Below are 22,473 nucleotides of genomic sequence, written 5' to 3'. Positions count from 1 at the left end.
CACAAATCAATCAGATTTATCTCTTAATTATGGGTTCTTATAAATTAAATCATAAATAACCCAGAGTCTAAAAAGTGTGAAAATCCTGAATAATCTTTTTTTAAAATTTAATTTATTATTGTATTATTTAATTTTGGTGGGGAGGGGAGGTAATTAGGTTTATTTACTTTTAACGGAAGTACTGGGGATTGAACCCAAGACCTCACGCGTGCTAAGCATGCACTCTACCACCTGAGCTATACCCTCTCACTCTGAATAATCTTATAAAAGGATCCTTATAAAAGGATCTCTAAATCATAATGGGTTTTCTACTGCAAAGCTCAAAGTTTTAAGAAAACCTTAGGGACCCACCATTTTAAGTCTGGGTGTCTGCTAGTACTTCTTAAGTGGTTCACAAAAAAGATAAAAGGACAAACACCAAGGAGACCTGCATTTTTCATTTCTGCTGAGAAGTACTGTATTATTTTAAATTGCCTGAGCAAAAGGTCCCATTATATAAAATGAGCATGACAGTTAACACATGCTGTTATCTTTGATATTTCTTTTCTCTCAGGATTAAAGAGAGATGGAGAATGACTGAGGAGAACCTGTTTATTAACTGCCATAGTTGTAACGAAGGGTTACATAGAGTGCCTAGCCTAAAATGAAGCCTTTCTCTAATGCAAATTAAGCTAAGCCATCAGGATTCTATAAATGTAGGCTCTAGAACCACACCTGAACTTACGTTTATGCACTAGAATTTCAGGGTTTTTTTTTTTTTTTTTAAATATATTGTAACCCTTCAGGTTAAAATAAGTTTCTAAAGGATTTACTCAACAGAGCTTTCAAGTTACTTTTGGGAAATTTTAACTCATCACTTGTAAAAGTTATTTCACTTTTGACAAAAATAAATTTGAGTTTTTTTTTTTTAAGAAACCAAATTACCCATTTCTTCTACATAAAACCTTTCATTTGTTCGAAACCCTAAAATTTAGAGTTAAAATAGGAAACTGTATGGTTAATCAACCTATAAACCTATTTTCAGAAGAGAATTTTTTTTTTTTTTTTTTACTACTTAGAGACATCTAATCATAGCGTAATCTAAGGGATAAAGTATATAAAGAGGTACTGTTCAACCCTGGGTATGTAAGAAGGTGAGTGGGAGTAGGTAAAGCAGGAGAAAACGGCAGAAGACAAGCACATGCTGGACAAGGACCCCTCCCGCCCTGCTTGTGGACCTGACCTCTTCTGTCACCCATGAACACAGATGAGCTCTGATAAAAACTACGTTCTTCCTAGAATCACTGTTTCAGTGGTGATTTATTAAAAGAAGAACTATTCAAACACATCGTAAGAAATTAAACTTTTATCAATACACAAATAAGTTTACTTAAAAGCAGCTCAGTTAACATTTTTAAAAAGTTCCAGAACCTCTCACCACCAATGTTCATAAACTAGAATAGGTTCATGTAACCCCTCCAATCTGACCTGGGAGCACCAATAAGTGATGGTCCAGGTACTTGCCAACACATTTCTCTTGTCGCTGAGAAACAGTCATAAACAAAACACATCTCTTGCCTGGATGAATAGGAAGAATTCACGTAAAAGAGCTTCATAAAACATCTATGAAGGAGAACTGGTAATATCAGAAGAGTTCCAGCACTTCAATTGAATATAATTCTCTATTATTCTTTTCTTGATTTAATTTCTGTAGTTCACGAAAACCTACTTCAATCTTGTTGAGCTCCGAACAAATGCTTATCTAAAGAAAAAAGTTCCAAAATAATTTTTACCATAACTTGTATATATGATGAAATCCTCTGCAATGACTTATAACTATTCCAAGAAAAATTTAATAAATTGTAATTTTGATGCTTCTTGGGTACAAACAGAATTGAGTATATATCAAATAGTTACATACCTGGGATTTCACAAACTTGTAAAGACTTAACAATAGCCTTTTTGCTTCTGGTATCATTACCACAACAGTAAAGTTAGCATCGAGCAGTAGACATATCCAATCCATAATCTGAAGATAAACAGGAAAAGGAAAGTTAAGATTTTAATTTAATTTTAGGTTAATTCATTTTACAAAGTCCATAATTCTACCAGTTATAAGAGAAGAAAATCTTAACAAAAGCCTGAATGTTTTAGTTTAGAGATAAAGGAGTCTCTCAACAATCTAAAAAGGTTCTTTTCTGCTTTTTTTTTATACTTGTCATTTTACAAACATAATTAGATATTTTTTATAGGATTAACCAGTAAAAAGAAAGCCACAGTGATATTTAATCCAAGGGAGAGTTAGTACTTATTTGAGAAAAAAATTTTTTTGACAATTACTGGCAGTTACAAAAAAAGAACATACTCATCTCTTACTCTGAAATATACATGATGCCCCAAGAACAGAATATGGTGTAATATACATGAGCTACCAAGAGCCAAAATAAAATTATTACTATACATTTATTAAAGTATGTAGTTCTAAATTTTCACATGGTAGCAAATGTTGTTAACATGCAAATATCACTGTCACTAAAAAGCATTAAGGAAATCGATTATCCATTTGGGGAGAGGGGGGACAGCAGATCCCTATGTAACTCCTCACACCAAAATAAATTTTATATGCACCAAAGAGTTAAAATCAGAAAAAGGAAACCATTAATGTATCACGGAAAAACAGGGTGGCTATTTTTACAGCCTTAGAGTGGGAAGGGCCTTAAGCATGATATAGCCATAAGGAAGCCATAAAGGAAAAGCTCAACAGTTTTGACAATAAAACTCATTTATGGCAAAAATTACACTAAAGAGAATGATCAGAAAAAAGTATTTGTAATACATTTGACAGAAATAAACTTATTTCCTTAATATACAAAGAATAATTAGTAAGCCAAAAAGAAAAAAAACAGGAAATGCAATGGAAAAATGGACAAAAAAAAAAAAAAGGAACATAAAACAGGCAAGAAGAGATGGCCGACCTCTCTCATCAAAGAAATGCAAATTAAAATAAAACACCTATTTGTTACCTATCTGGCAAAGAGTAAGATCTCAGACCTTGCTGGCAGCAGTACCTCTTGTCACAACCTTTTGGAAAGGTGTCTGGCATTTTCAAAACTAAAAATGCATGCACCCTTTATCCAATAATTTCACTAATGGGAATTTACCCAGCAGGTGTTCTCTCATAATATACAAGAATATCTGTATAAAGATGGTCACTGAAAGTCTGTTTGCAATAGCAAAAAACTATAAACAATTAAAATGTGAATCAAAAGGGGACTAGCAGACTAACAGCGTCTATAAAATCAATAGTATGCAGTGGTTAAACAGAATGAAGCAGATATATACTAACCTAGAAAATTTGTAAAACATAGTATTGAGTGAAAAAAACAAAACTCCAGAATAACATGTACATTATTATCTAATTTGCATTAGAAAGACAAGAGAACAATTAAGTGTATAGAAAGAAAATTTCGGGACATGAAAGAAACTCTTAATACTGATCACCTCTGAGAGGGACTGGGGATTATTAGGTTATTAGGAGATCATTAAGAGGATACTTACTATCCCCTCTCCCCACAAAGCTAAGGAAATTCTTGAAAAGGGTCACAATAAAGAACCAGGAATTTAAGATGAATTTAAGTTCTTTAGTATAGAATTATGGCTCGAAAAATCTATCTACCAAATTGACAGATCCACTCCAGTGGTTTGGGTATACGGTGAAGAAGGAGGGTCATAGGGACTAGGAGACAAGGAGAAACAGGTTACTGAATTCCAGATTCTGATACTATGTATATAACCTTTTTTTAAACAGATTTTTCCCAGCATCAGATCAAAGGAAAAAGACTATCTCACCTGGTTCAGGGTTGGAGGGTGTATTCCAGGAAGAGTCATAGTAACATTTTCACTACATTTCAGATAAAGGAAATACAAATACTGCAGAAATAGCTGAGTGGGAGAAAAAAGGACAATTTATCAATTTGATAGAAAAATTTTCTTCATACAAAGCTAACAATGAGACTGGAAAGAATTTTAAGAAGCTATTGAATTTCACTATCAAATAAATATGCTGGACATCTGGAGACACAAAAATGAATCAAATGCATTCCCTGCTGTGACAGAGGAGTTCACTTGGTTTGGGAGGGTTTTGTTTATCAACAGTAAGTAGAGAAGAGAGAATCCTTCTCTGGGGAATTGTTTTTAGTTTCTTCTTCTCATTTATAATTTAGACAGATTAACATGGCGGCCCTCAGGCTTAGCACCAGGAACATGTCAAGCTCTGCCTCCCCAAATCACTCTAGTTTCCTAGGCACCACTGTTCACCATCATGGCTGGGAAACCTCTTATTCAGATGAAAGTACTTTATAACCTTTTGAATGCCCTAAAGGCTGGTTAGAGTTAAGCAGCAATATTTAAACTAGAAATAAAGTTCTCTAGGATTTGTAAGAACTTACAGTGATATGCTGTGCTGGGATGCCTTTCAAATGAGGCAGAAGAAACGTTTCACTATATGCTGAGTGAAGAATTGCATTTCTACTCAGGAATAAAGGAAAATCTTATTTCAACAAATAAAGGCTTTTCTAACAAAATTACGAGTAATTCTCTTCCCTAACGATTTTTCTAAATTTATACAAAAGTTTCACTTTTCTAGAAGAGCTCTATCAGTGAACATTCTCCTGGTCACTAGGGATCATCTGGAAAACTTCACAATAGTGAATAACAAATGATTGGTATTTATTCAGTATACTAACTTTTAGAACTGACTGAGCTTCTACCTTAGTACAGCTTCTTAAATAAGAAATAAGGTTTAAATAAGTTGTTGGAATATAGCATTGAATGTAACCCATTTTCAAGCAGAAACTGAAAAAAATTGAAAAAAGGTAAAAAACACCTTAAATTATCTAATTACTCCTTAGTTATTGCTTGGCATTTGACTCTATCCCTGGGGGAGAGATAATATAAGGGGAACTGTTTGAAAGGATACAGTAGGGCTGCTCTCTTTGGTATAACAGGGCACAAAGCAGCCTCCTCCACTGCCGCCTGAGGCTTTGCACTTAACTGCTGAGCACAGTTCTCACAGTTATCTTCCTCCAGATTGAAGCCATTTTGAAGAATTTCAGCCTGCTCTTCCATCTTCTCACCTTGTACAGTATTGGCATAGTCAGAAACTGACTCCATATTGATATCTGTTTCTTGAAGACTGTCATCACCAATGCTATCATGATAATTGAAAACAAGGAATTAATTCTTATCACTACTTGAACTTACTGGAAAAATTTCATTTTCTAAGCCTTCAAAGTTTCAGACATCAAATAATATAATAGATTAAAAATGTAGTGAAGGAAAAGGACCATTGGCTTCTAACTTACCCCAAGAAAATTTTTAAGCAAGCGCAGGTGACTGATTCAGGAATGTCAGGGAACTGCTGTAGACAGAGCTGTAACATCTGCACATCTGTCTTTTCTAAGGCAATCTCCATTAAGCCAGGGCACAAGCTAAGGCCAAAAGCATGAATTACTTTTATATATTAAGGAAACTCTCAACTGCAAATAATTCATAAGGCTTTTTCACAGTATGAAAATCAGAACCGTAAACTACAAAACAAGGTCAAAAGAGTTATGTATGTGAAGCCTGGTGTACAGAAACTTTTACCTGTAAGAAAGCACATGCGTTTGGATAAGCTGCATCAGAGAGTTCCGGGGATAAAATGATGGTTCTGTTTTACATCTTTCCAGAAGTCCTATCACTGTGTCCCCAATAATTGTATGAAAGTCAGGTGTCCGCTTAATAGCCAAAAATTTACGTAGTTCTACTTCAATGTGTTTTTCTGATTCTTTCTGAAAGGGCAGAAGTAAAGAGTTCAGTCTGGTACATTGATAAATGTCATTCTGAACTTAAAAGTTCCTAGCGCAACATCTTAAATCACTAACAGTATTCATGCACTTCTGTGAAACTGGAGTTGATACTACAATTTACTGCACAAAGACAAACTGTAAGAAAACGAACAAACAAACAAACAAACCTCAAGGATTTAGAAATCAAAATTTCTGTGAAGCTAAATTACAAACATATTCAATGCAAAGCTGAACGAGGTATAAGGCCACTACCATCACATTGATCTCACAAAATGCTTAGTGAGAGTCAAATAAGCTAAAGTATTGGTCACTCTGACAACCTCAGCATACTATACAAATGTAAGTTATAGCTATAAAAATGATCCTAAAAGTAAGATCGAATGAAAAGTACATGGGATTTCCTTCAACGAGTTGAGTTGAGTTTTGATATTCCTAATATATATACACATGTATTTGTGTGTGTGTGTGTGTGTGTGTGTGTGTGTGTGTGAGATGGGGGGATTAGATTCATTTATTCCTTCAGTGGCGGGACTGGGGATTCAACCCATGACCTTGTGAATGCTAAGCATGCACTCTACCACTGAGCTATACCCTCCTCCTTCTAATATTTTTAAATTTACCTTTATGGTTGCTAAAAGTTGTTCGGATGTTGGAACCTTTGGCTGTACACTCACTTCAATTTTTCTTCTTCTTAACTGGAATTAAGTAAATTGATTAGGATCTCAAAATAATATAAAAGATCCAATATACAGTTTGAAGAATATGAAATGTCCCAAAGATACTGGCACACTTTTGCTCTAATCACAAACTTTTTTAGGGTTTAATTTTCTTACAGTGAAAAGTGAGTTTATTTTAACTTTTAATGTAAATATCTTCAAGATTTTTAAGGTTTTCATTTTTGAATAAACAAAATAAAATCTCTATACAAGAAAGTATTATTACTAACAGCAAACTGGTCCATTTTTACACCTGGGTCTTACACACACAACCATAAAAATTAACTACTAGATGACATGTGTCATTTTCAGACAAGGGCTGTTGGGTTACTGAGTTCAAGCTTCAAACTGCCCCATCATTAAGAGCAAGTTGTAGGAGTTGTACAGATATGAATAATTAAAGTAATTCAGCTTTTCATGTTTTTTGACATTTGCACTAACACTTGTATTTCGACTACGAAACTTACAATTCTCTTTGATTGCTCTGAGTTCTGGGATCCTAGACCAGATTCCTGCGATGCTTCCCAGTTTACAAAATGAGGTATGGCATGAGTGCCTAAGAAAACACAAAACACACAATTTCTGGAATTTTTTGACCTACTGGTATTGATCCAACCAACCAAAGAACTATAAAAAACAACCATCTGTGCACAGTTCAAGAGAGGCTTTAAAGTCCACTTCATTCTACCAATAACCTTAGATCAGTAAAGCACAGTAACTTAAAAGGCTACGTGCCCAGCAACAGTAAGCTAACAGATGAGGCCACTGGTTAAACTAGGGAGGGAAAAAGCATTACTGATTTTGTCTGGAGGACCTTCCCATTGCCCCTAAAGTCAGAAGAACACTGGTGTTCAAATCAGTGTAACGCATTAGCCTGCAGCAGTAACTGCAATGTGGACTGTTCCCGGGGTAGCTTCCTGGATCAATAAAATCTGAATGAACAATGCCAACTTTCAACATTAAGAACAGGCTATATTATGGAGGTTCCTTAAAAAACCAAAAATAAATTTACCATATGACCCAGCAATCCTACTCCTGGTCACATATCCAGAGGAAAATGTAATTCAAAAAGACACATGCACCCCAATATTCACAGCAGCACTATTTACAATAGACAAGACATGGAAATAACCCAAATATCCACTGACAGCTGACTGGATAAAGATGTGGTATATATGTACAATGGAATACTACTCAGCCATAAAAAGAAAAAAAATGCCACTTGCAGAAACACGGATGGACCTGGAGATTGTCATTCTAAGTGAAGTAAGCCAGAAAGAGAAAGAAAAATATATGATATTGCTTATACGTGAAATCTAAAAAAAAAAGGACACAAATGAATTTACCTACAAAACAGAAAGTTTCACAAAGAGAACAAACTTATGGTTACTGTGGGCAAAGGGGGTGGGAAGGGTGCAAATTTAAAATCTGCACCTCTTGGGGAGTGATGGAAATGTTAAGGTATCTTGATAGTGGTGGTGGCTTCATAGGTGTATATATCAAAATTCATTCAAATTATACATCTAAAATATGTGTAGTTTACTGTACAGGAATCATACCACAATAAAAGTGTTAAAAAAAAAGGCTATGCAAACTGATAGCTGTGAAAATCTACATATCAAACTAGAAGTTTATAAAATGGTTTTTAGTAATAAAACAAACATTTAAGTTCCTACCTGGATCTTGACTATGTTTGAGTTTTCCAAGAGCACCTGCTAATGATGACACTTCACACTTGTATGGAATTACAGTTAGAAATTTTCCATGTAGCATAAACAGATTTTCCCCATAATACCAGAGCTACAAAAAAAGTTATCAAAAATGTAAGCAATCCTTTTTTTCTTCCAAGATCTGATTCAACAAAGCCATGTAATTTATAACAATAGCCTGTGGTGTGAGCAATCTTAGTGTAACAGAAAAGGATAAGGCAAAGTTAAGCAACGTCCCAGAATAATACCATATGTTCAATTTATTTATTGGGGTAGGTTTACACTGCTTTTATTTTTGCCCATGTCTGAATGAAGCATAATTTAAAGAATACTTTCTTTTGACTCATAAAAATTTCTTAATTTCTTTTTGCTTTGTGTGGGGTAATTAGGCTTATTTATTTATTTTTAGAGGAGGTACTGGGGATTGAACCCAGGACCTCAGGCATGCTATGCATGCACTCCACTGCTTGAGCTACACCTTCCCCCTAACTCATAAAAGTTTGATCAATACATATATTTAAAATAAATGAGGGGGGTGGGAATAGCTCAGTGGTAGAATGCATGCTTAGCATGTACTACATGAGGTCCTGGGGTCAGCCCCCAGTACTTCCATTAAAAACAATAATGAAAGAAAACAAATTGCTTAAAATAAATAATGCCACTATTACACATCTATTAACATGATAATCACAAAGGCTGCTGTAATTTAGGCAAAGTGTTATGATGTACTAAATGAAAAAAAGCAGAATTTAACATGATAGAATCTATCTCATGATTCTAATTATAAAATTGTAAAAATAAGATATATGAACAAAAACTCAAAGGAATATGGAAATGAAAAGTAAACTCTATCAGAGTAGTGAAATTGTGAAACATTAATTTTGTTAAAATTATTTAAATGTAAGTTAGAATTCCATGCCGATAAATCTAGTCTCATCCTCTAATTATAATGATCAATAACATCCTATATCTTGATTTACATTTTATTTTTATATGAACATTTAGTCACTAAACAACTAGTATTTACTCAGTACCTCTGGTAGGTACTGAAGATACATGGAAAACAAAAAGGCCAGGACCCTTGCCTCAGAACATTTATAGTCTGTCAGCTTAAATCTTAATTGTTTATTTATGTAATTCCGTGATAAGGTTTAACATATAACCTAAAAGACTAATTTATTAGGAAAAGTAATAGCCCTAGGGTATAGCTGAAAATACAAAAGTAAAAAGATCAAACCAAAGAGAGGCGAAAAACAAAAGTTTTTGTTAACTAGTTAATTGTTCTCCTTTGATCTAAAATTAGCTTATAATTTAGTCTTTTGAAAGTGACAAATACAAGGAAACTATTAAAATAATGACCAAATTAAATTTTGCAGGTAGAAAATAAAGTATTTCTTAATTTAATTTAATCCAAAACTGCCAAAAGATTTAGATACAAAGAAGTCTCTTTCTATACAGTATATTAGTGCAAAACTGTTACATTGAAAGAAAAAAACATCCAAGTGCAAAAACTTACTTGACCGCTGGTCCCTTGTGGTAATTCTTTTGAAGTCTGTAGCGTCTGAAATTTTATATTCCATATGGAGAGGCATTCTGTAAAATACGACATACAAATTCAGAAGTCATCCAAGTTTAAATATATGATGCTTGGGGTTGGCGGGAGGGAGAGAGGAAAGTCATGGTTAAATATATGTCTTTCTTTATTAAGTATAAAAATGAATAATGAAGACAGTAATTCAAAGATACAAGATTTCATGACAAGAAATAGAAGTGTGAGGGCAGGCAGCCTGCTGGAATCAGTGTATCTTCCCCTCAGTTTTGCTGTGAATCTTAAATTGCTCTAAAAAAAAAGTCTTTTAAAAAAATTAACTATTTTTTATTGAAGCATAATTGCTGTACAATATTAGTTACAGGTGTACAATATAGTGATTCACAATTTTTAAAGGTTATATTCCATTTACAGTTATTATAAAATATTGGCTATATTCCCCAAGTTGTAACTTGTAACTTATTTTATACCTAATAATTTATACGTTACTCCTTCACCCCTATATTGCCCCTCCTCCCTTTCCCCTCCACACTGGTAACCACTAGTTTGTTTTGTAGATCTGTAGGTCTGCTTTTTTTATGTTCACTAGGTTTGTTGTAGTTTTTAGATTTCACACATAAGTGATATCATACAGTATTTTTCTTTCTCTGACTTATTTCACTTAACATAATGCTCTCCAAGATCATCCATGTTGCTGCAAATGCAAAAATTCTGTTCCTTTTAATGGCTGAGTAGTATTCCACTGTGTGTGTGCACGCACACACTATATATATACACATACACACCACATCTTTATCCATTCATCTGCTGGAAACTTAGGTTGCTTCCATATCCTGGCAATTATAAATAATGCTGCTATAAACATTGGGGTACATGTATCTTTTTGAATCAGTGCTTTTTTGTGTGTTTTTTCTTTCTTTTTTTCTGATATATACCCAGAACTGCTGGGTCATTGAGTAGTTCTATTTTTAGCTTTTTGAGAAACCTCCATACTGTTTTCCACAGTGGCTGCATCAACTTACATTCCCACCAATAGGGTTCCTTTTCTCCACATCCTCACCAGCATTTGTTATTTGTGTCCTTTTTGATGATAGTCATTCTTACAGATGTGAGGTGGTATCTCATTGTGGTTGAGATTTACATTTTCCTGATAAGTAGTGATGCTGAGCATCTTTCCATGTTCCTGTTGGCTGTCTGCATTTCCCCTTTGGAAAAATATCTATTCAGTTCTTCCACCCATTTTTAAATTGGGTTTTTCTTTTTTTTGGATGTTGAACTGTACAAGCTGTTTATGTATGTTGGCTATTAATTCTTTATCGGTAGTATCTTTTGCAAGTATTTCCTCCCATTCAGTAGGTTGTCGTTTCATTTTGTTGATGGTTTCCTTTGCCGTGCAAACACTTTTAAATTTAATTAGGTACCATTAGTTTATTTTTACTTTTATTTCCTTTGCGTTAGGAGATGAATCCAAAAAAATATTGCTGCGATTTATGTCAGAGTGTGTCCATGTTTTCCTTTTAAAAAATAAAGTTTTAATAAAGATGCTGATGTGGAAAGATCTCTGTATCTCAGGTAGGTGGATAAATAAGGTGCGCAAGAGTGTGTATGATATGGTACCATTTGTGTAAAAAGAGGAGAAAAAAATAAATAGAAGTATTTGCTTGTGCGCATATTAAAAAAACTCTGAAAAGATACATGAGAAACTCTATGGTGGGTAGTAGGTTTTTTGGGGGATAGAGAGCAGGAACCAGAAAGAGGGAAGATTGGGGATTGAGAGAGGAGAAACACAGCTGGTAAAGTGGTTAAAAGCTAGGACTTGAGAATGGTAGTTCACGTGGCCTAAGACTCCACCTGCTTCGTTTGATCCAACTCCACTACTTAGTTACCTAAGCTCAGATTCTGATGCATAAAATAGGGGTCATAATATCTGAACTTTCTCTCATAGGGTTGTTAGAGGATTAAATGATACAAATAATGAGACAATATAAGTAAAATCCCTGGCACAGGGTAGTTATGCTATTAGTGGTAGCTCCTAGCTTAAAGAGTAGGAGAAACCTAAGAACAAAGAACACAGGTAAGGATGGCCATATCCAGCCCGGCCTGAACAAAGCAGAGAGTTCTTGCTTCAAAATCGGGAGAAGAGATTAGAAAAGGTGGACAGGGTCTAGACTGTGGAGAGACCTGAATGCTAAACCAGAGATTTGGAGTTTCATAGTGTAGGCGGGGAGACACCAACCTTGCACTGGCCAGGAGCAACTGTGTCCTTCATGAAAGACTACAATTCTGTGTGTTTGGAGGGGTATCTGAGGGTGAGGATGATAAGAATCCTGCTCTGAAGTCACAGTGATGAAAGGAATACTAACAGTCCTAGAATTTCAACCCGTCCAAGTCTAATGGATTTATATTCTGCTGAAATGTTATCAAGCTATGAATTCAACCCTCTATTGCAAGGCTTACCAATGTTTCCAGTGCCTGAGGGCTGGCACAGATATTTGTAGTTTTTATTTCTTTAAGATATTGGTGATAAGCAAAGCAGTGAGTGATACAGGAGATGTTTCAGGAAACTGATCAAGGCAAGATGAAGTCAAAGACCTATTCAAGAATTAGGAGCTAGAAAAAAATTTGAGTACAGTGATAAAAAAGAATGGATTAGGGTGGTAATAGACAAACGAAAAAGCAAGAGAAGGCTAAAGGTACACTCTGAAGGAAAAAAAATCCAAAGGACTTCTTAACTGACTAGATTTCAGTTACCTTTAGAGGTTGGGAGTGGTGGTCCCAGGACCGCTAAGTGATCTTGATCCAGGACCATGAGTCCAACACCACTTCGAGCATTACCAGACACTGCCGACTTGAGCAACAATGATCGAACTACCCTCTGATTTTTTTCTGGGTCACTCGGATGTATTGGTATCAAGGTTTCATATACACATCCATCAGAGCCTGTTGCAAACAAGTATTTGTTGTTTATTATTGGATAAAGAGCAGTTCTATATCTGTTACAGTTAAAACATCCTAAGCTGTTTATAAGATTTTACCAATTTGATACATGATCCAACCAGAAAAATAAACAAATGTAACAATCACATCACTCTATGCTTTCCCATAAAGAATATACTACAAACCTAAAGTTGAGGGAGGAGAAATAGTAATAAAAATCTCAGTAAGAAATATTGTAACAGTCATGAAATAAAAATTATAAATGCCTATAACAACTAAAATATGAGAGGACTGCCAAGAATACAATCTAGTCACTAAAATTTAGCTCTGTCTCTCATTAGAAGTTAATTAGCATTCTGGTCTAAACATTACACTTCTTGTTACTCCCCTCTGAAAACCCTATAAAATTGCTGGGTTTTGCAGGCCAACTGAATTTTTGGCAATTTCATGTAGTTTTAGCTATGTTACATGAAGATTCTATGGCCCTTTGGTTCAGACTCCCTTACTTCAATGTTCAATAAGCTAAAACATAACTCATAAATGCCTGTTTTACAATTAATAAGTCCTAGAGCTTAAACTTTAAGAAAACCAGTCCCTCTTAAGCAAAGGTATTAAGCAGACTCCAATAACCCTCTAAACATAAATGACAGGAGCCTTTTTAGCTGCCACTGCAAACATCTGCACATTGAAAAATTTCAGAAGATTTTAAATTGTGGTAACATGGAAATGTTTCCTAAATATTGCTCTTGCTTCTTCCTCACATAACCTTCTCAAAAGAACTTCAAAAGAAGTCATAAAGGGTAGGGTAGAAGGAACACCACAAAGGCATTTTCTCCCTAGATGCATATGACTGGCTTAAGCTTTAGAGCATTACGTAGAGGTAAATTCCAAGGCATTTGAAAAAAATCTGTAAAATGCCAACTAGCCTGAGCCCAGGCTGCTGTTAGTCCCCTTTCAACCCACCTGTCTCCGTCACTGTTCAAAGAAAGGCACACTCTATTCTAAGGCTGGAAGAGACGAACGGAGGGCCATTCAGTACCAACCTTAGGTATCTTGCGGGTCACTAATTATGATATCAAAAAAAAATTGGACTTATCATGGTAAAGATAAAGGTGATTTTCCCCTTTTTATTGGTATTATACTACTACTTGTTGCTTATGATAAATCTTAAGACATAAAAGTTACTGCAGAGAACTACTGACCTAACACATGACTAGACAAGGCAAGATGCAAAAAGGCATAAATACTTGTCAGAAAGCACAGAAAGGGAAATACTACAAGAGAAAACTGCAAAAATTGAAGACTAAGTTAAAGAAAACACTATCTTGTAACACCTCTTTATTTATACACTCTGAAAGTTTAAGGAAAAATACTTACTTAATGACATCAAAGAGATAAATTTCCGATCCACAGAGGTACTAAAACTCTGTATAACAGAGTTTTCTTCTTGTCCAAGTACAAGTGTGTATTTGCTTAGGATACGTGAGTTAAACTTTTGTACATAAGCAAAGTAATTTCCATGCTGCAAAAAAGAAGGTTTTAAAAAAAATATTCCCATTTCCACCAACTATATTTAAATGTTAAAACTAGTTGCCCAGCCTTCTGAGATGGCCTGCACTCTACGTAGTGTGTATCTCTGAATAAATCTACCTTGGCTCAAAATGAAACAAAACAAAAACAAAAAAACAAAACCAGCTGCCCTATTGCAATCACTTCAAAGAGTACTTAAAAACCTCTAGTCCAATTAAATTAAAAATGTTGTAACGAATTTCTATACACCCCAACGTTCACAGCAGCACTATTTACAATAGCCAAGACATGGGAACAACCCAAATGCTTGATAGATGACTGAATAAAGAAGATGTGGTAAGGGGGGTGGGTATAGCTGAAGCAGTAGAGTGCATGCTTAGCATGCATGAGGTCCTGGGTTCAATCCCCAGTACCTCCTCTAAAAATAAATAAAACAAATAGACCTAATTACCTCCTCCCACCAAAAAAAATTAAAAAAGAAAATACTTAAAAAAAATGTGGTGTGTGTGTGTATATATGTATATGTGTGTGTGTGTGTGTATATATATACATGGAATACGACTCAACCATAAAAAATAATGCCATTTGTTGCAACGTGGATGGAACTGGAGATTGTCATTCTAAGTGAAGTAAGTCAGAAAGAAAAGGAAAAATACCATATGATATCACTTATATGTGGAATCTAAAAAAAAAGGACACAAATGAACTTATCTACAAAACAGAAACAGATTCACACATAAAGAGAACAAACTTATAGTTACTAGGGGATAAAGAGGGTGGGAAGGGATAAATTGGAAATTCAAAATTTGCACTTCTTGGGGAGTGATGGAAATGTTAGCTATCTTGATGGTGGTGGTTTCACTGGTGTATAAATCTATCAAAATTCATCAAATTGTACATCTTAAATATGTGTAGTTTACTGTATAGGAATCACACCACAATAAAGGTGTTAAAATTTTCTTCTATAATTCAGGCATAGAAATAATTATAACTAATAGGCTTTTTAGTATTTTTAAAATATATAAAATAAAAGGCTTCTGAAAGAAGTACCGAAGTCCAAGCTTAGTTTTAAAAATAATATAGGTGACTTTGAAATGTCACAAAATGGGCCAGGAATTAAAGATTCACTTACTTTTTCAGTAATAAAAATTAGCACAGGATGCCTAAATACCATGAAAAACTTTGTCCACCTAAAAAAAGAAAAAGAAAAATGATAAAATGCCAAATTACCAGTTGAGAGAAAAACATACCATCAATCTAAATTTAAGAGATTATCTTTTATTAAATGTTTTTTAGAGCCAGAGAGATATCACAGAGCACTTAATTCAGTGTTTCAAAATATATACCGTGGGGAACTAGTAGGCATTTCTCTGTCAAATGAGTCTCTGGATTAAATGCAAGTTGCTGAGCTTCCCAGAGCTTAAAACAATAATGTGAACTGAAAAGTATCAAGGATGTGTGAGAAAGACACGGTGTTTCCCAAACTTACTTGAAACCCCTCGCTCCTTTTTTCAAGAGTCATTTTGGGACCAGTGTTTTAGGAAAATATGAGCATCTCATCTGCCTTCTTCAAGTGAGAGGGGAAACTGAGGCACAGGGAAGGTAAATGGTCTGTAACCAAGGCTGCACAATCGTTTTTTGGCAAAGTGGGGATTAGAACTCAGATCTCTACCTGTATCTTTTTTCCTAAAGACTTCCTCCAAATACAGCTGCTCACACTTCAGAGGCATTCATCAAGTCTAAGATGCAACTGCTTATCGTCCACACTGTTTACTGACTACATACAAGTCTCGCTTGGACTTTTAGAAATTTAGTTTGCATCAGATGGGCCTGGAGAGGCAGCAGTTAACCAAATAGGAAATGTGATGAAAGAATGGGGATTAGAGAGATGCGAAACCATGAGATTTCCTTCTATCATCTGGATGAGTTGTTCTCCCAGTTTTATGCCAGAATCTGGGAAAGCAGGTCTCGAAGCACTATCCTGATTCTGCTAACAACAAGCTGCACATTTCTTCAGGGGAAAGGGTTCTGACCCTGGCAGTCGGGGTAATATGACAGAAGCAAAGATGCCAATCTCGTGGGATTACTCACTTCATCTTCAAATAACTGACTATCCAGTTCTGTCATTAGGACAGGAGACATCTGGCCCTATTTCTCTCAGTCACTTATCACCCTAGAGGCTTTTGGGGGATGTGATTTTGGCTTATGTCTTACAGACGGCTTTAATTATGTTACTTTTACTACGTTTATAATTAAAATATTTTTGAACAAGGTAAAGATTATAAAAAAAAAAACATCGAGAGCATTTTCATTTTAGTAAAAACTCACTTGTAAGTATTGGAACTTACTTAATCACTTCTTCATCAGAGATAACAGTTTCAATTTTCTGCTGGGGCTCTTCAAGCAAGGCCTCTAAACTACGCACGGCGCCTTCCTTGAATAGCACCAAGGGTTCTGTCCCTTGTATTGAATGTATCCTATACACCTCAGCCGACAACTAGAAGAACATAAAAATATTTTAATTTTTATTCTAAAGCAATTGCCACCTAATAGAATAAGGACATTGATAGAAGGCTTATCTTTAAGGACTGATTTGTTTTCATTTTGATTCAATTTTGCTTTGTAACTATGTATGGTTGCAAAGTCAAATCTACAACATAAAATACATTCAGGAGTTTAACTTTTGCTCCTATTCTATCTTCTCCCCTGCTATCCCCAAGAAGTAATCACTTTTATTCATTTTTTGATTTATTCTTCCCTTGTAAATACTGGAGGTTAGGCTATCTAACCTGGGTCTCTCAAAACTGGAGGTGGGGGGAAGGAACAAAGTCACAAATGCAGAGTTATAAGCGGTTCCGGTGTTAAAGACAGAGTGTGTGTGTGTGTTTCTAAACCATACCCTGCAAGCCCAAGAAAAGAAGTTAACACCATATGTGGGATTAAAAAAAACCCTGTTATGTAAATTCAGGACCGTGTCACTGCAGGGTAAACAAAAAGACAAGTCAGGAGACAGCACAGTCAGCTGGTTAGAAATTTCAAGGGTCCAGGTGACAGCTGCCATTATATTTGAATCAGTTTATTGTGAATCACTTCGAAAATGCGCCAATTATGTTTAGAGTTAGACATTTAGAACCAGAAGGAAACTTTGAGATTAATCTTTCAGATCCTCATTTGATAAGAGGAAGTTAATTAACATACTTTAGGTCATTAGTAGAAAACACAGTTAGTCACGGTTCTTTTTTACTGCATTACGTGCTACTCAAATGTATAACGCACAAACCTTGCAGGGTCTACTCTACCTATTTTAAGGAAGGGAACAATGAAGTTCATTTGTTCTCACAAGGGACACACCACAAACATTTAAACTCATGGAAATAGCTATAAATTTATCATTCGTGATTTAAATCCTCAACCTCATATAACATTACCTAACATTTTCTAATGTATTACTTCATAAATTGAGACATTTTACCAAGATACACTGTACAATAACTAGAATGAAAAATTGATTATAACCTTTATATCACGTTCATAGATGCTTTAAGATAAATAACTGTTATATTACATTATTCCATCTCACCAATAAACTAAATAAATATGTCGGAAAATCCAAGACTTACCGTGGCTTTAAATACTTTATCCAGGTTTACGTCTTCATTATTCCATATTCTCAAGACCTTAAATCAAAAATATACAAGTTAAAAAAAAGTCCAATTTCCATACAACATGGATAGTTAATAAGTCAACATTTGATTTGTTCTGTATATATTATATAAAAGTTAAAAAACTCACCTTATTATCATGTACAACAATAAACTCTCCAGTTTGAAAGTTGCACACAGCTGGACATGTTATAATTTGACCTTGTTTCACTGACCAGCTCCCCAAAGGTTTCTGATCAGAAACCTAATGAAATTAACATACAATATTCAAAATGTTAGTTTCAGACATTAAAGCAATTAAATTTACATTTGAGACAAAAGCAGTCATTAAAATGATAGCATTTAACAAATTTTTTGAATTAAAAAAAAACCTAGTCACAAAAATACAAATACTGTGTGATTCCGCTTAAGACAGAAAGTAGAATGGTGGCTGTCTGGGGCTGGGGGAATTGGGAGTTACTGTTTAATGGATACAGTTTCAGTGTTGCCAGACAAAGAGTTCTGGATATAGACGGTGGTGATGACCGTACAATAATGTAAACGTATACACTTAATACCCTGACTGTATACTTAAAATGGTTAAGATAGTAAATTTTGTTATATTTTACCACAATTAAAAAAAAAACTTAAAAATTAAATGAAAATATAAGTTCCTAAAATGAAAAAAAAGTAAATTAATAACTACACTTTGATAATAAACAATATTAGTTCATTTAAAAAATTGATTCCATTGTGCCCTTGAACAGGGGCATGAGAAATTAGGTAAGGATAGCTGGGATCATGCCAATTCTAATCAGCTACTCGATTCCTATGCAGAAAACGTAAAAAGCCCACTTGACAGCCAGGTAAAAACCAACGGTGTCATCCGACACATCAAAACAAGCAAACAGTACAGGGAACTGTTGGCAACCTGTTCCCCAAACTTCAAAGTAGATAGCTAGCTTTTTCTTCTTCCTTTTTTCTTTATTTAAGTATAGTTGCTATATACTATGTAAGTTACAAGGTATAATATAATGATTCTCAATTTTTATTATAAAATATTGGCTACATTCCCCGTGTTGCACAATATATTCCTGTAGCCTATTTTATACCTACTAGTTTACACCTCTTACTCCCCTACCCCTATATTGCCCCTACCCCCTTCTCTCTCCTCAATGGTAACCACTGTCTCTAGAGCTGTGAATCTGCATCTTTTTTGTTATATCCACTAGGTTGTTGCTGTTAGTTTTTAGCTTCCACATACAAATGATATCATACAGTATTTATCTTTGTCTGATTTACTTCACTTAGCATAATGCCCTCCAAGTCCATCTGTGTTGCTGCAAATGACAAAATTTTGTTCTTTTTACGGCTGAGTAGTCCACTCTACATACGCACCACATCTTCTTTATCAATTCATCTGTTGATGGACACTTAGGTTGTTTCCATATCTTGGAAACTGTTAATAATACTGCTATGAACACTGTGGTGCAAGTATCTTTCTGAATTAGTGTTTTTGGGGTTTTTTTTGGATATATACCCAGGAGTGGAATTGCTGGATCATAGGGTAGTCTTATTTTCAGTTTTTAAAGAAATCTCCATACTGTCTTCCACAGTGGCTGCACCAATTTACATTCCCACCAACAGTGTACGAGGGTTCCCTTTTCTCCATATTCTCAACAATTGTTAAAATTTGTGTTCTTTTTGATAGCCATTCTGACAGGTGTGAGGTGGTATCTCATTGTGGTCTTGGTTTGCATTTCCCTGGTGATTAGAAATGTTAAGATAGCAAGCTTCTCAAAGACACAGAAATCTATGTTCAGCAGCTCACATAAAAATATTCACTTTCTATGCGATCACTAAAAGCAGAGTTTAGAAGGTGTGCCCAGTAAGTTGTTAGGCTGAAAAGGGGGCGGGGCGTGCAGATTTCACGGGGCTCAACTCTACCATTCACAGGGTAACTACAGCTGGCAACAGACAGGTCACTCAGAATCAAAATTCCGACCAAGCTGCCAAGAAAGCGAAAAACCAAAACAAAATTTACCCACAAAACTTTTTTTCTCTAATGAGTGGGTATGAAGTGTATGGACACAACGCTAAATCACTATTCCCACTATCAGTGACATCTCCCACCCAACCACTCTCCGTTCACCGTTTCTGGGGGCAGCTGGGGTGACAGAGACCCCAGGAGGGGATCTTAGCGAGGCTATCTCCGGGAGACACAAAGCGAAAGAACAGGTTGCCTTTCCTTTCTGAGTCTAGCCCACGTGCACTTAAACGCTCTGCCGCCTGCAACTCGAAACTATGCCTCTCTTTCCGGAAAAACAACCCAGTCAGACGCTAGACCTCATTCAGCGTCCGGAAGAGGCCACGCCGGCTCTCCGTTAAGCCCGCTGGATGATGTCCAGCCGAAGCTGTGAGAAACCCGAGGTTCTGGCCCCGCGCTCCGAAAGGGGGGAGACGGCAGTGGGGGCACTCCGAGCCTGTGACTCTCACCTTATAGAGGATGACGGTTCTGCCGCTGTCCGTCACTAGAAACTGGTCTGTTTTGTCGCTCGGCTCCACTCCTAGAGGTCCGTCAGGCCCAGAACCCAAGGGTACCGCTGTCAACGTGAATTCCTCCTCGAGAGCTGCCATTTTGGCCCAACTTACCCGACGGCCGCGCAAACTTCCCGTCAGGCTTCGCGCTTTCTCTCGCGAGAACTAGGAGACCGACTATCAGGCACTCGCCAAGTGAGATACCTGCTCCCGGGGCCTACGACCCCTGGCGGGTAGAGATGGAGCTGCGGATATCGTCGGGTGGGCGGGGCCTGAAGCTTGCGTCTAGACTCCGCCTCCCAGGCCGCGCCGCCGAGTCCCGGATGAACGCGCAGGGGAAGTCATACCTGTTAGGTGCTGAATGTGCTGCGTCTCGTTCACCTGCGGACTTGAGCTGCTGAGGGATGGGCGTGGCAAGTGGCCGAATTTAAATGAGCCAGATTTTTTTTTTTTAACTTGAAGCGAACTCTCTACAGGTATTCCTACCACGACCTCATAGAACAATGTCCCAAAGGAAAAATATTTATCTCTTAAGATAAATTCTTAATAACTTGCTGTAGCTAACTGAAATGCTTTAGCCCCCCTACTTAGCAGAACCCGGCACAGAGGCCTAGTGTCTGGCCTTTTGCACCTCCCAAGTTGTGTCTCCCTGGTTTTCTGAGCACCCGCGGGGAGCTCTTTCAGCAGCTTACAGGAAATTCAGACTTGTTTGTTGAAGAAGGTGAAGTCCAAAATCCCCCAGGGCAATTTTTGGCAAGACCGTTTCCAGGAGAGATTTTTAAGGTAAACGTGACTGATTCAGTCAAGATAAATCGTGCGTGTTCTTAGGGAGAAACCATCTAAATAGGCCATTAGTCACAAACATGTACCATGTGCTATGTCACACGGCAAAATGCCGCCACATCGGTTTAGATTAAGCATCCACACGGCCGCAGCATTACAACACAGGAGAAAGGAGGTTATGCAGCTACTACGGAAAGAATCAAATACCTACCGTGAATTCTTAATAAGGCTAACAGGTCTTTTCATTTTCAACGTGACTCAGGAATTTGAGTTTGTGACCCCTTTGTTATTTGGAAAAGAAATACTGTGAGATTCAGCCTAGACATCATGGCCTCTGTGAAGCATTTCTTTTCCTCCCAGCACAATCAGCCTCTCAACTGAATAAGTATTTAGCACTTATTACCCATATTTGGGATGTCAGCCTAGATACCTCCTCCTCCAGGCAGGCTTCTCTGACTCTCTGAGGCTGGATTAAATATCTGATTCAGGGCATTGGTGTTATTGGAACATCCAGTACTGGGATGGCCTAGTTACTCATGTATTTCCTCCATTATGTTTGGTTCTTTGAAGGGACTCTGGACTTATCACTAGTACCTGGCATAGTGCCCGTTCCATAAATATTTATGAGGCTAATGAATAAACAGTGAAAGCTTACTCATAATATTGAATTTGTGCTTTCTCTCTTCTTCAGCTTGAAGACTTTAAAACAGGGATTCTCAACCTTTGTGATTTCAGGATTACTTTACAGTCTTAAAAATTATTGAGGACTGCAAAATGCTTTTTTTTGCTTTATAGAAATTAAAAGTGAGGAATTGAGAAGTATGTATTTATTTTCAAACAATGAACCCATTACATTTTAAATAACATTTTTATGAAAAATAATTTGGAAACCAATTTAGTGAGAAGAGTGGCATCATTTTACATTTTTGCAAATCTCTTCAATGTCCGACTTAATAAAAGACAACCGATTCTCACATCGGCTTCTGCATTCAACCCATTGTGGTATCACATGTCATACCACACCGGAGCTCCGTCGTGCACCATAATAGGAAAATCACATCTGAGTAGTTTGTCTTCATGGACTCTCTGAAAGGGTCTCAAGACCCCCAAGAGTGTGAGAACTGCTGTACTAGACAGTGCAGGTGGAGAGCAAGTATAGGGTTAAAGGTTACCTGCCTGGGAAGAGGGAGATCAAAGTTCTTGGTGTCAGAAAAGAGAGATGGAGCAAACTTCCCTGAGTTC

At 36.3% G+C, this 22,473-nt stretch overlaps 1 protein-coding gene across 1 annotated transcript; it reads right to left on the bottom strand.

Annotated features, from left to right (window-relative positions):
• Positions 1-713: 713 nt before the first annotated feature.
• Positions 714-20,637, bottom strand: NOL11 (nucleolar protein 11). Its single transcript, XM_010983972.3, has 18 exons — positions 20,407-20,637; positions 18,062-18,175; positions 17,890-17,946; positions 16,618-16,766; positions 15,402-15,459; positions 14,117-14,261; positions 12,554-12,742; positions 9,770-9,846; positions 8,221-8,344; positions 7,012-7,100; positions 6,449-6,523; positions 5,626-5,810; positions 5,343-5,468; positions 4,958-5,188; positions 4,428-4,506; positions 3,829-3,921; positions 1,901-2,008; positions 714-1,741 (listed from the first exon to the last, which is right to left on the bottom strand). The coding sequence occupies exons 1-18, from the start codon at positions 20,545-20,547 to the stop codon at positions 1,625-1,627; spliced, it is 2,157 nt and encodes a 718-aa protein (XP_010982274.1). The 5' UTR covers positions 20,548-20,637; the 3' UTR covers positions 714-1,624.
• Positions 20,638-22,473: the final 1,836 nt, after the last annotated feature.

This window comes from Camelus dromedarius, chromosome 16 (assembly GCF_036321535.1).
Source record: "Camelus dromedarius isolate mCamDro1 chromosome 16, mCamDro1.pat, whole genome shotgun sequence".
Classification (NCBI taxonomy): Eukaryota; Metazoa; Chordata; class Mammalia; order Artiodactyla; family Camelidae; genus Camelus; species Camelus dromedarius.
The sequence above is the reverse complement of the archived record's forward strand: the minus strand, read 5'-3'. Positions and strand labels throughout refer to the sequence as shown.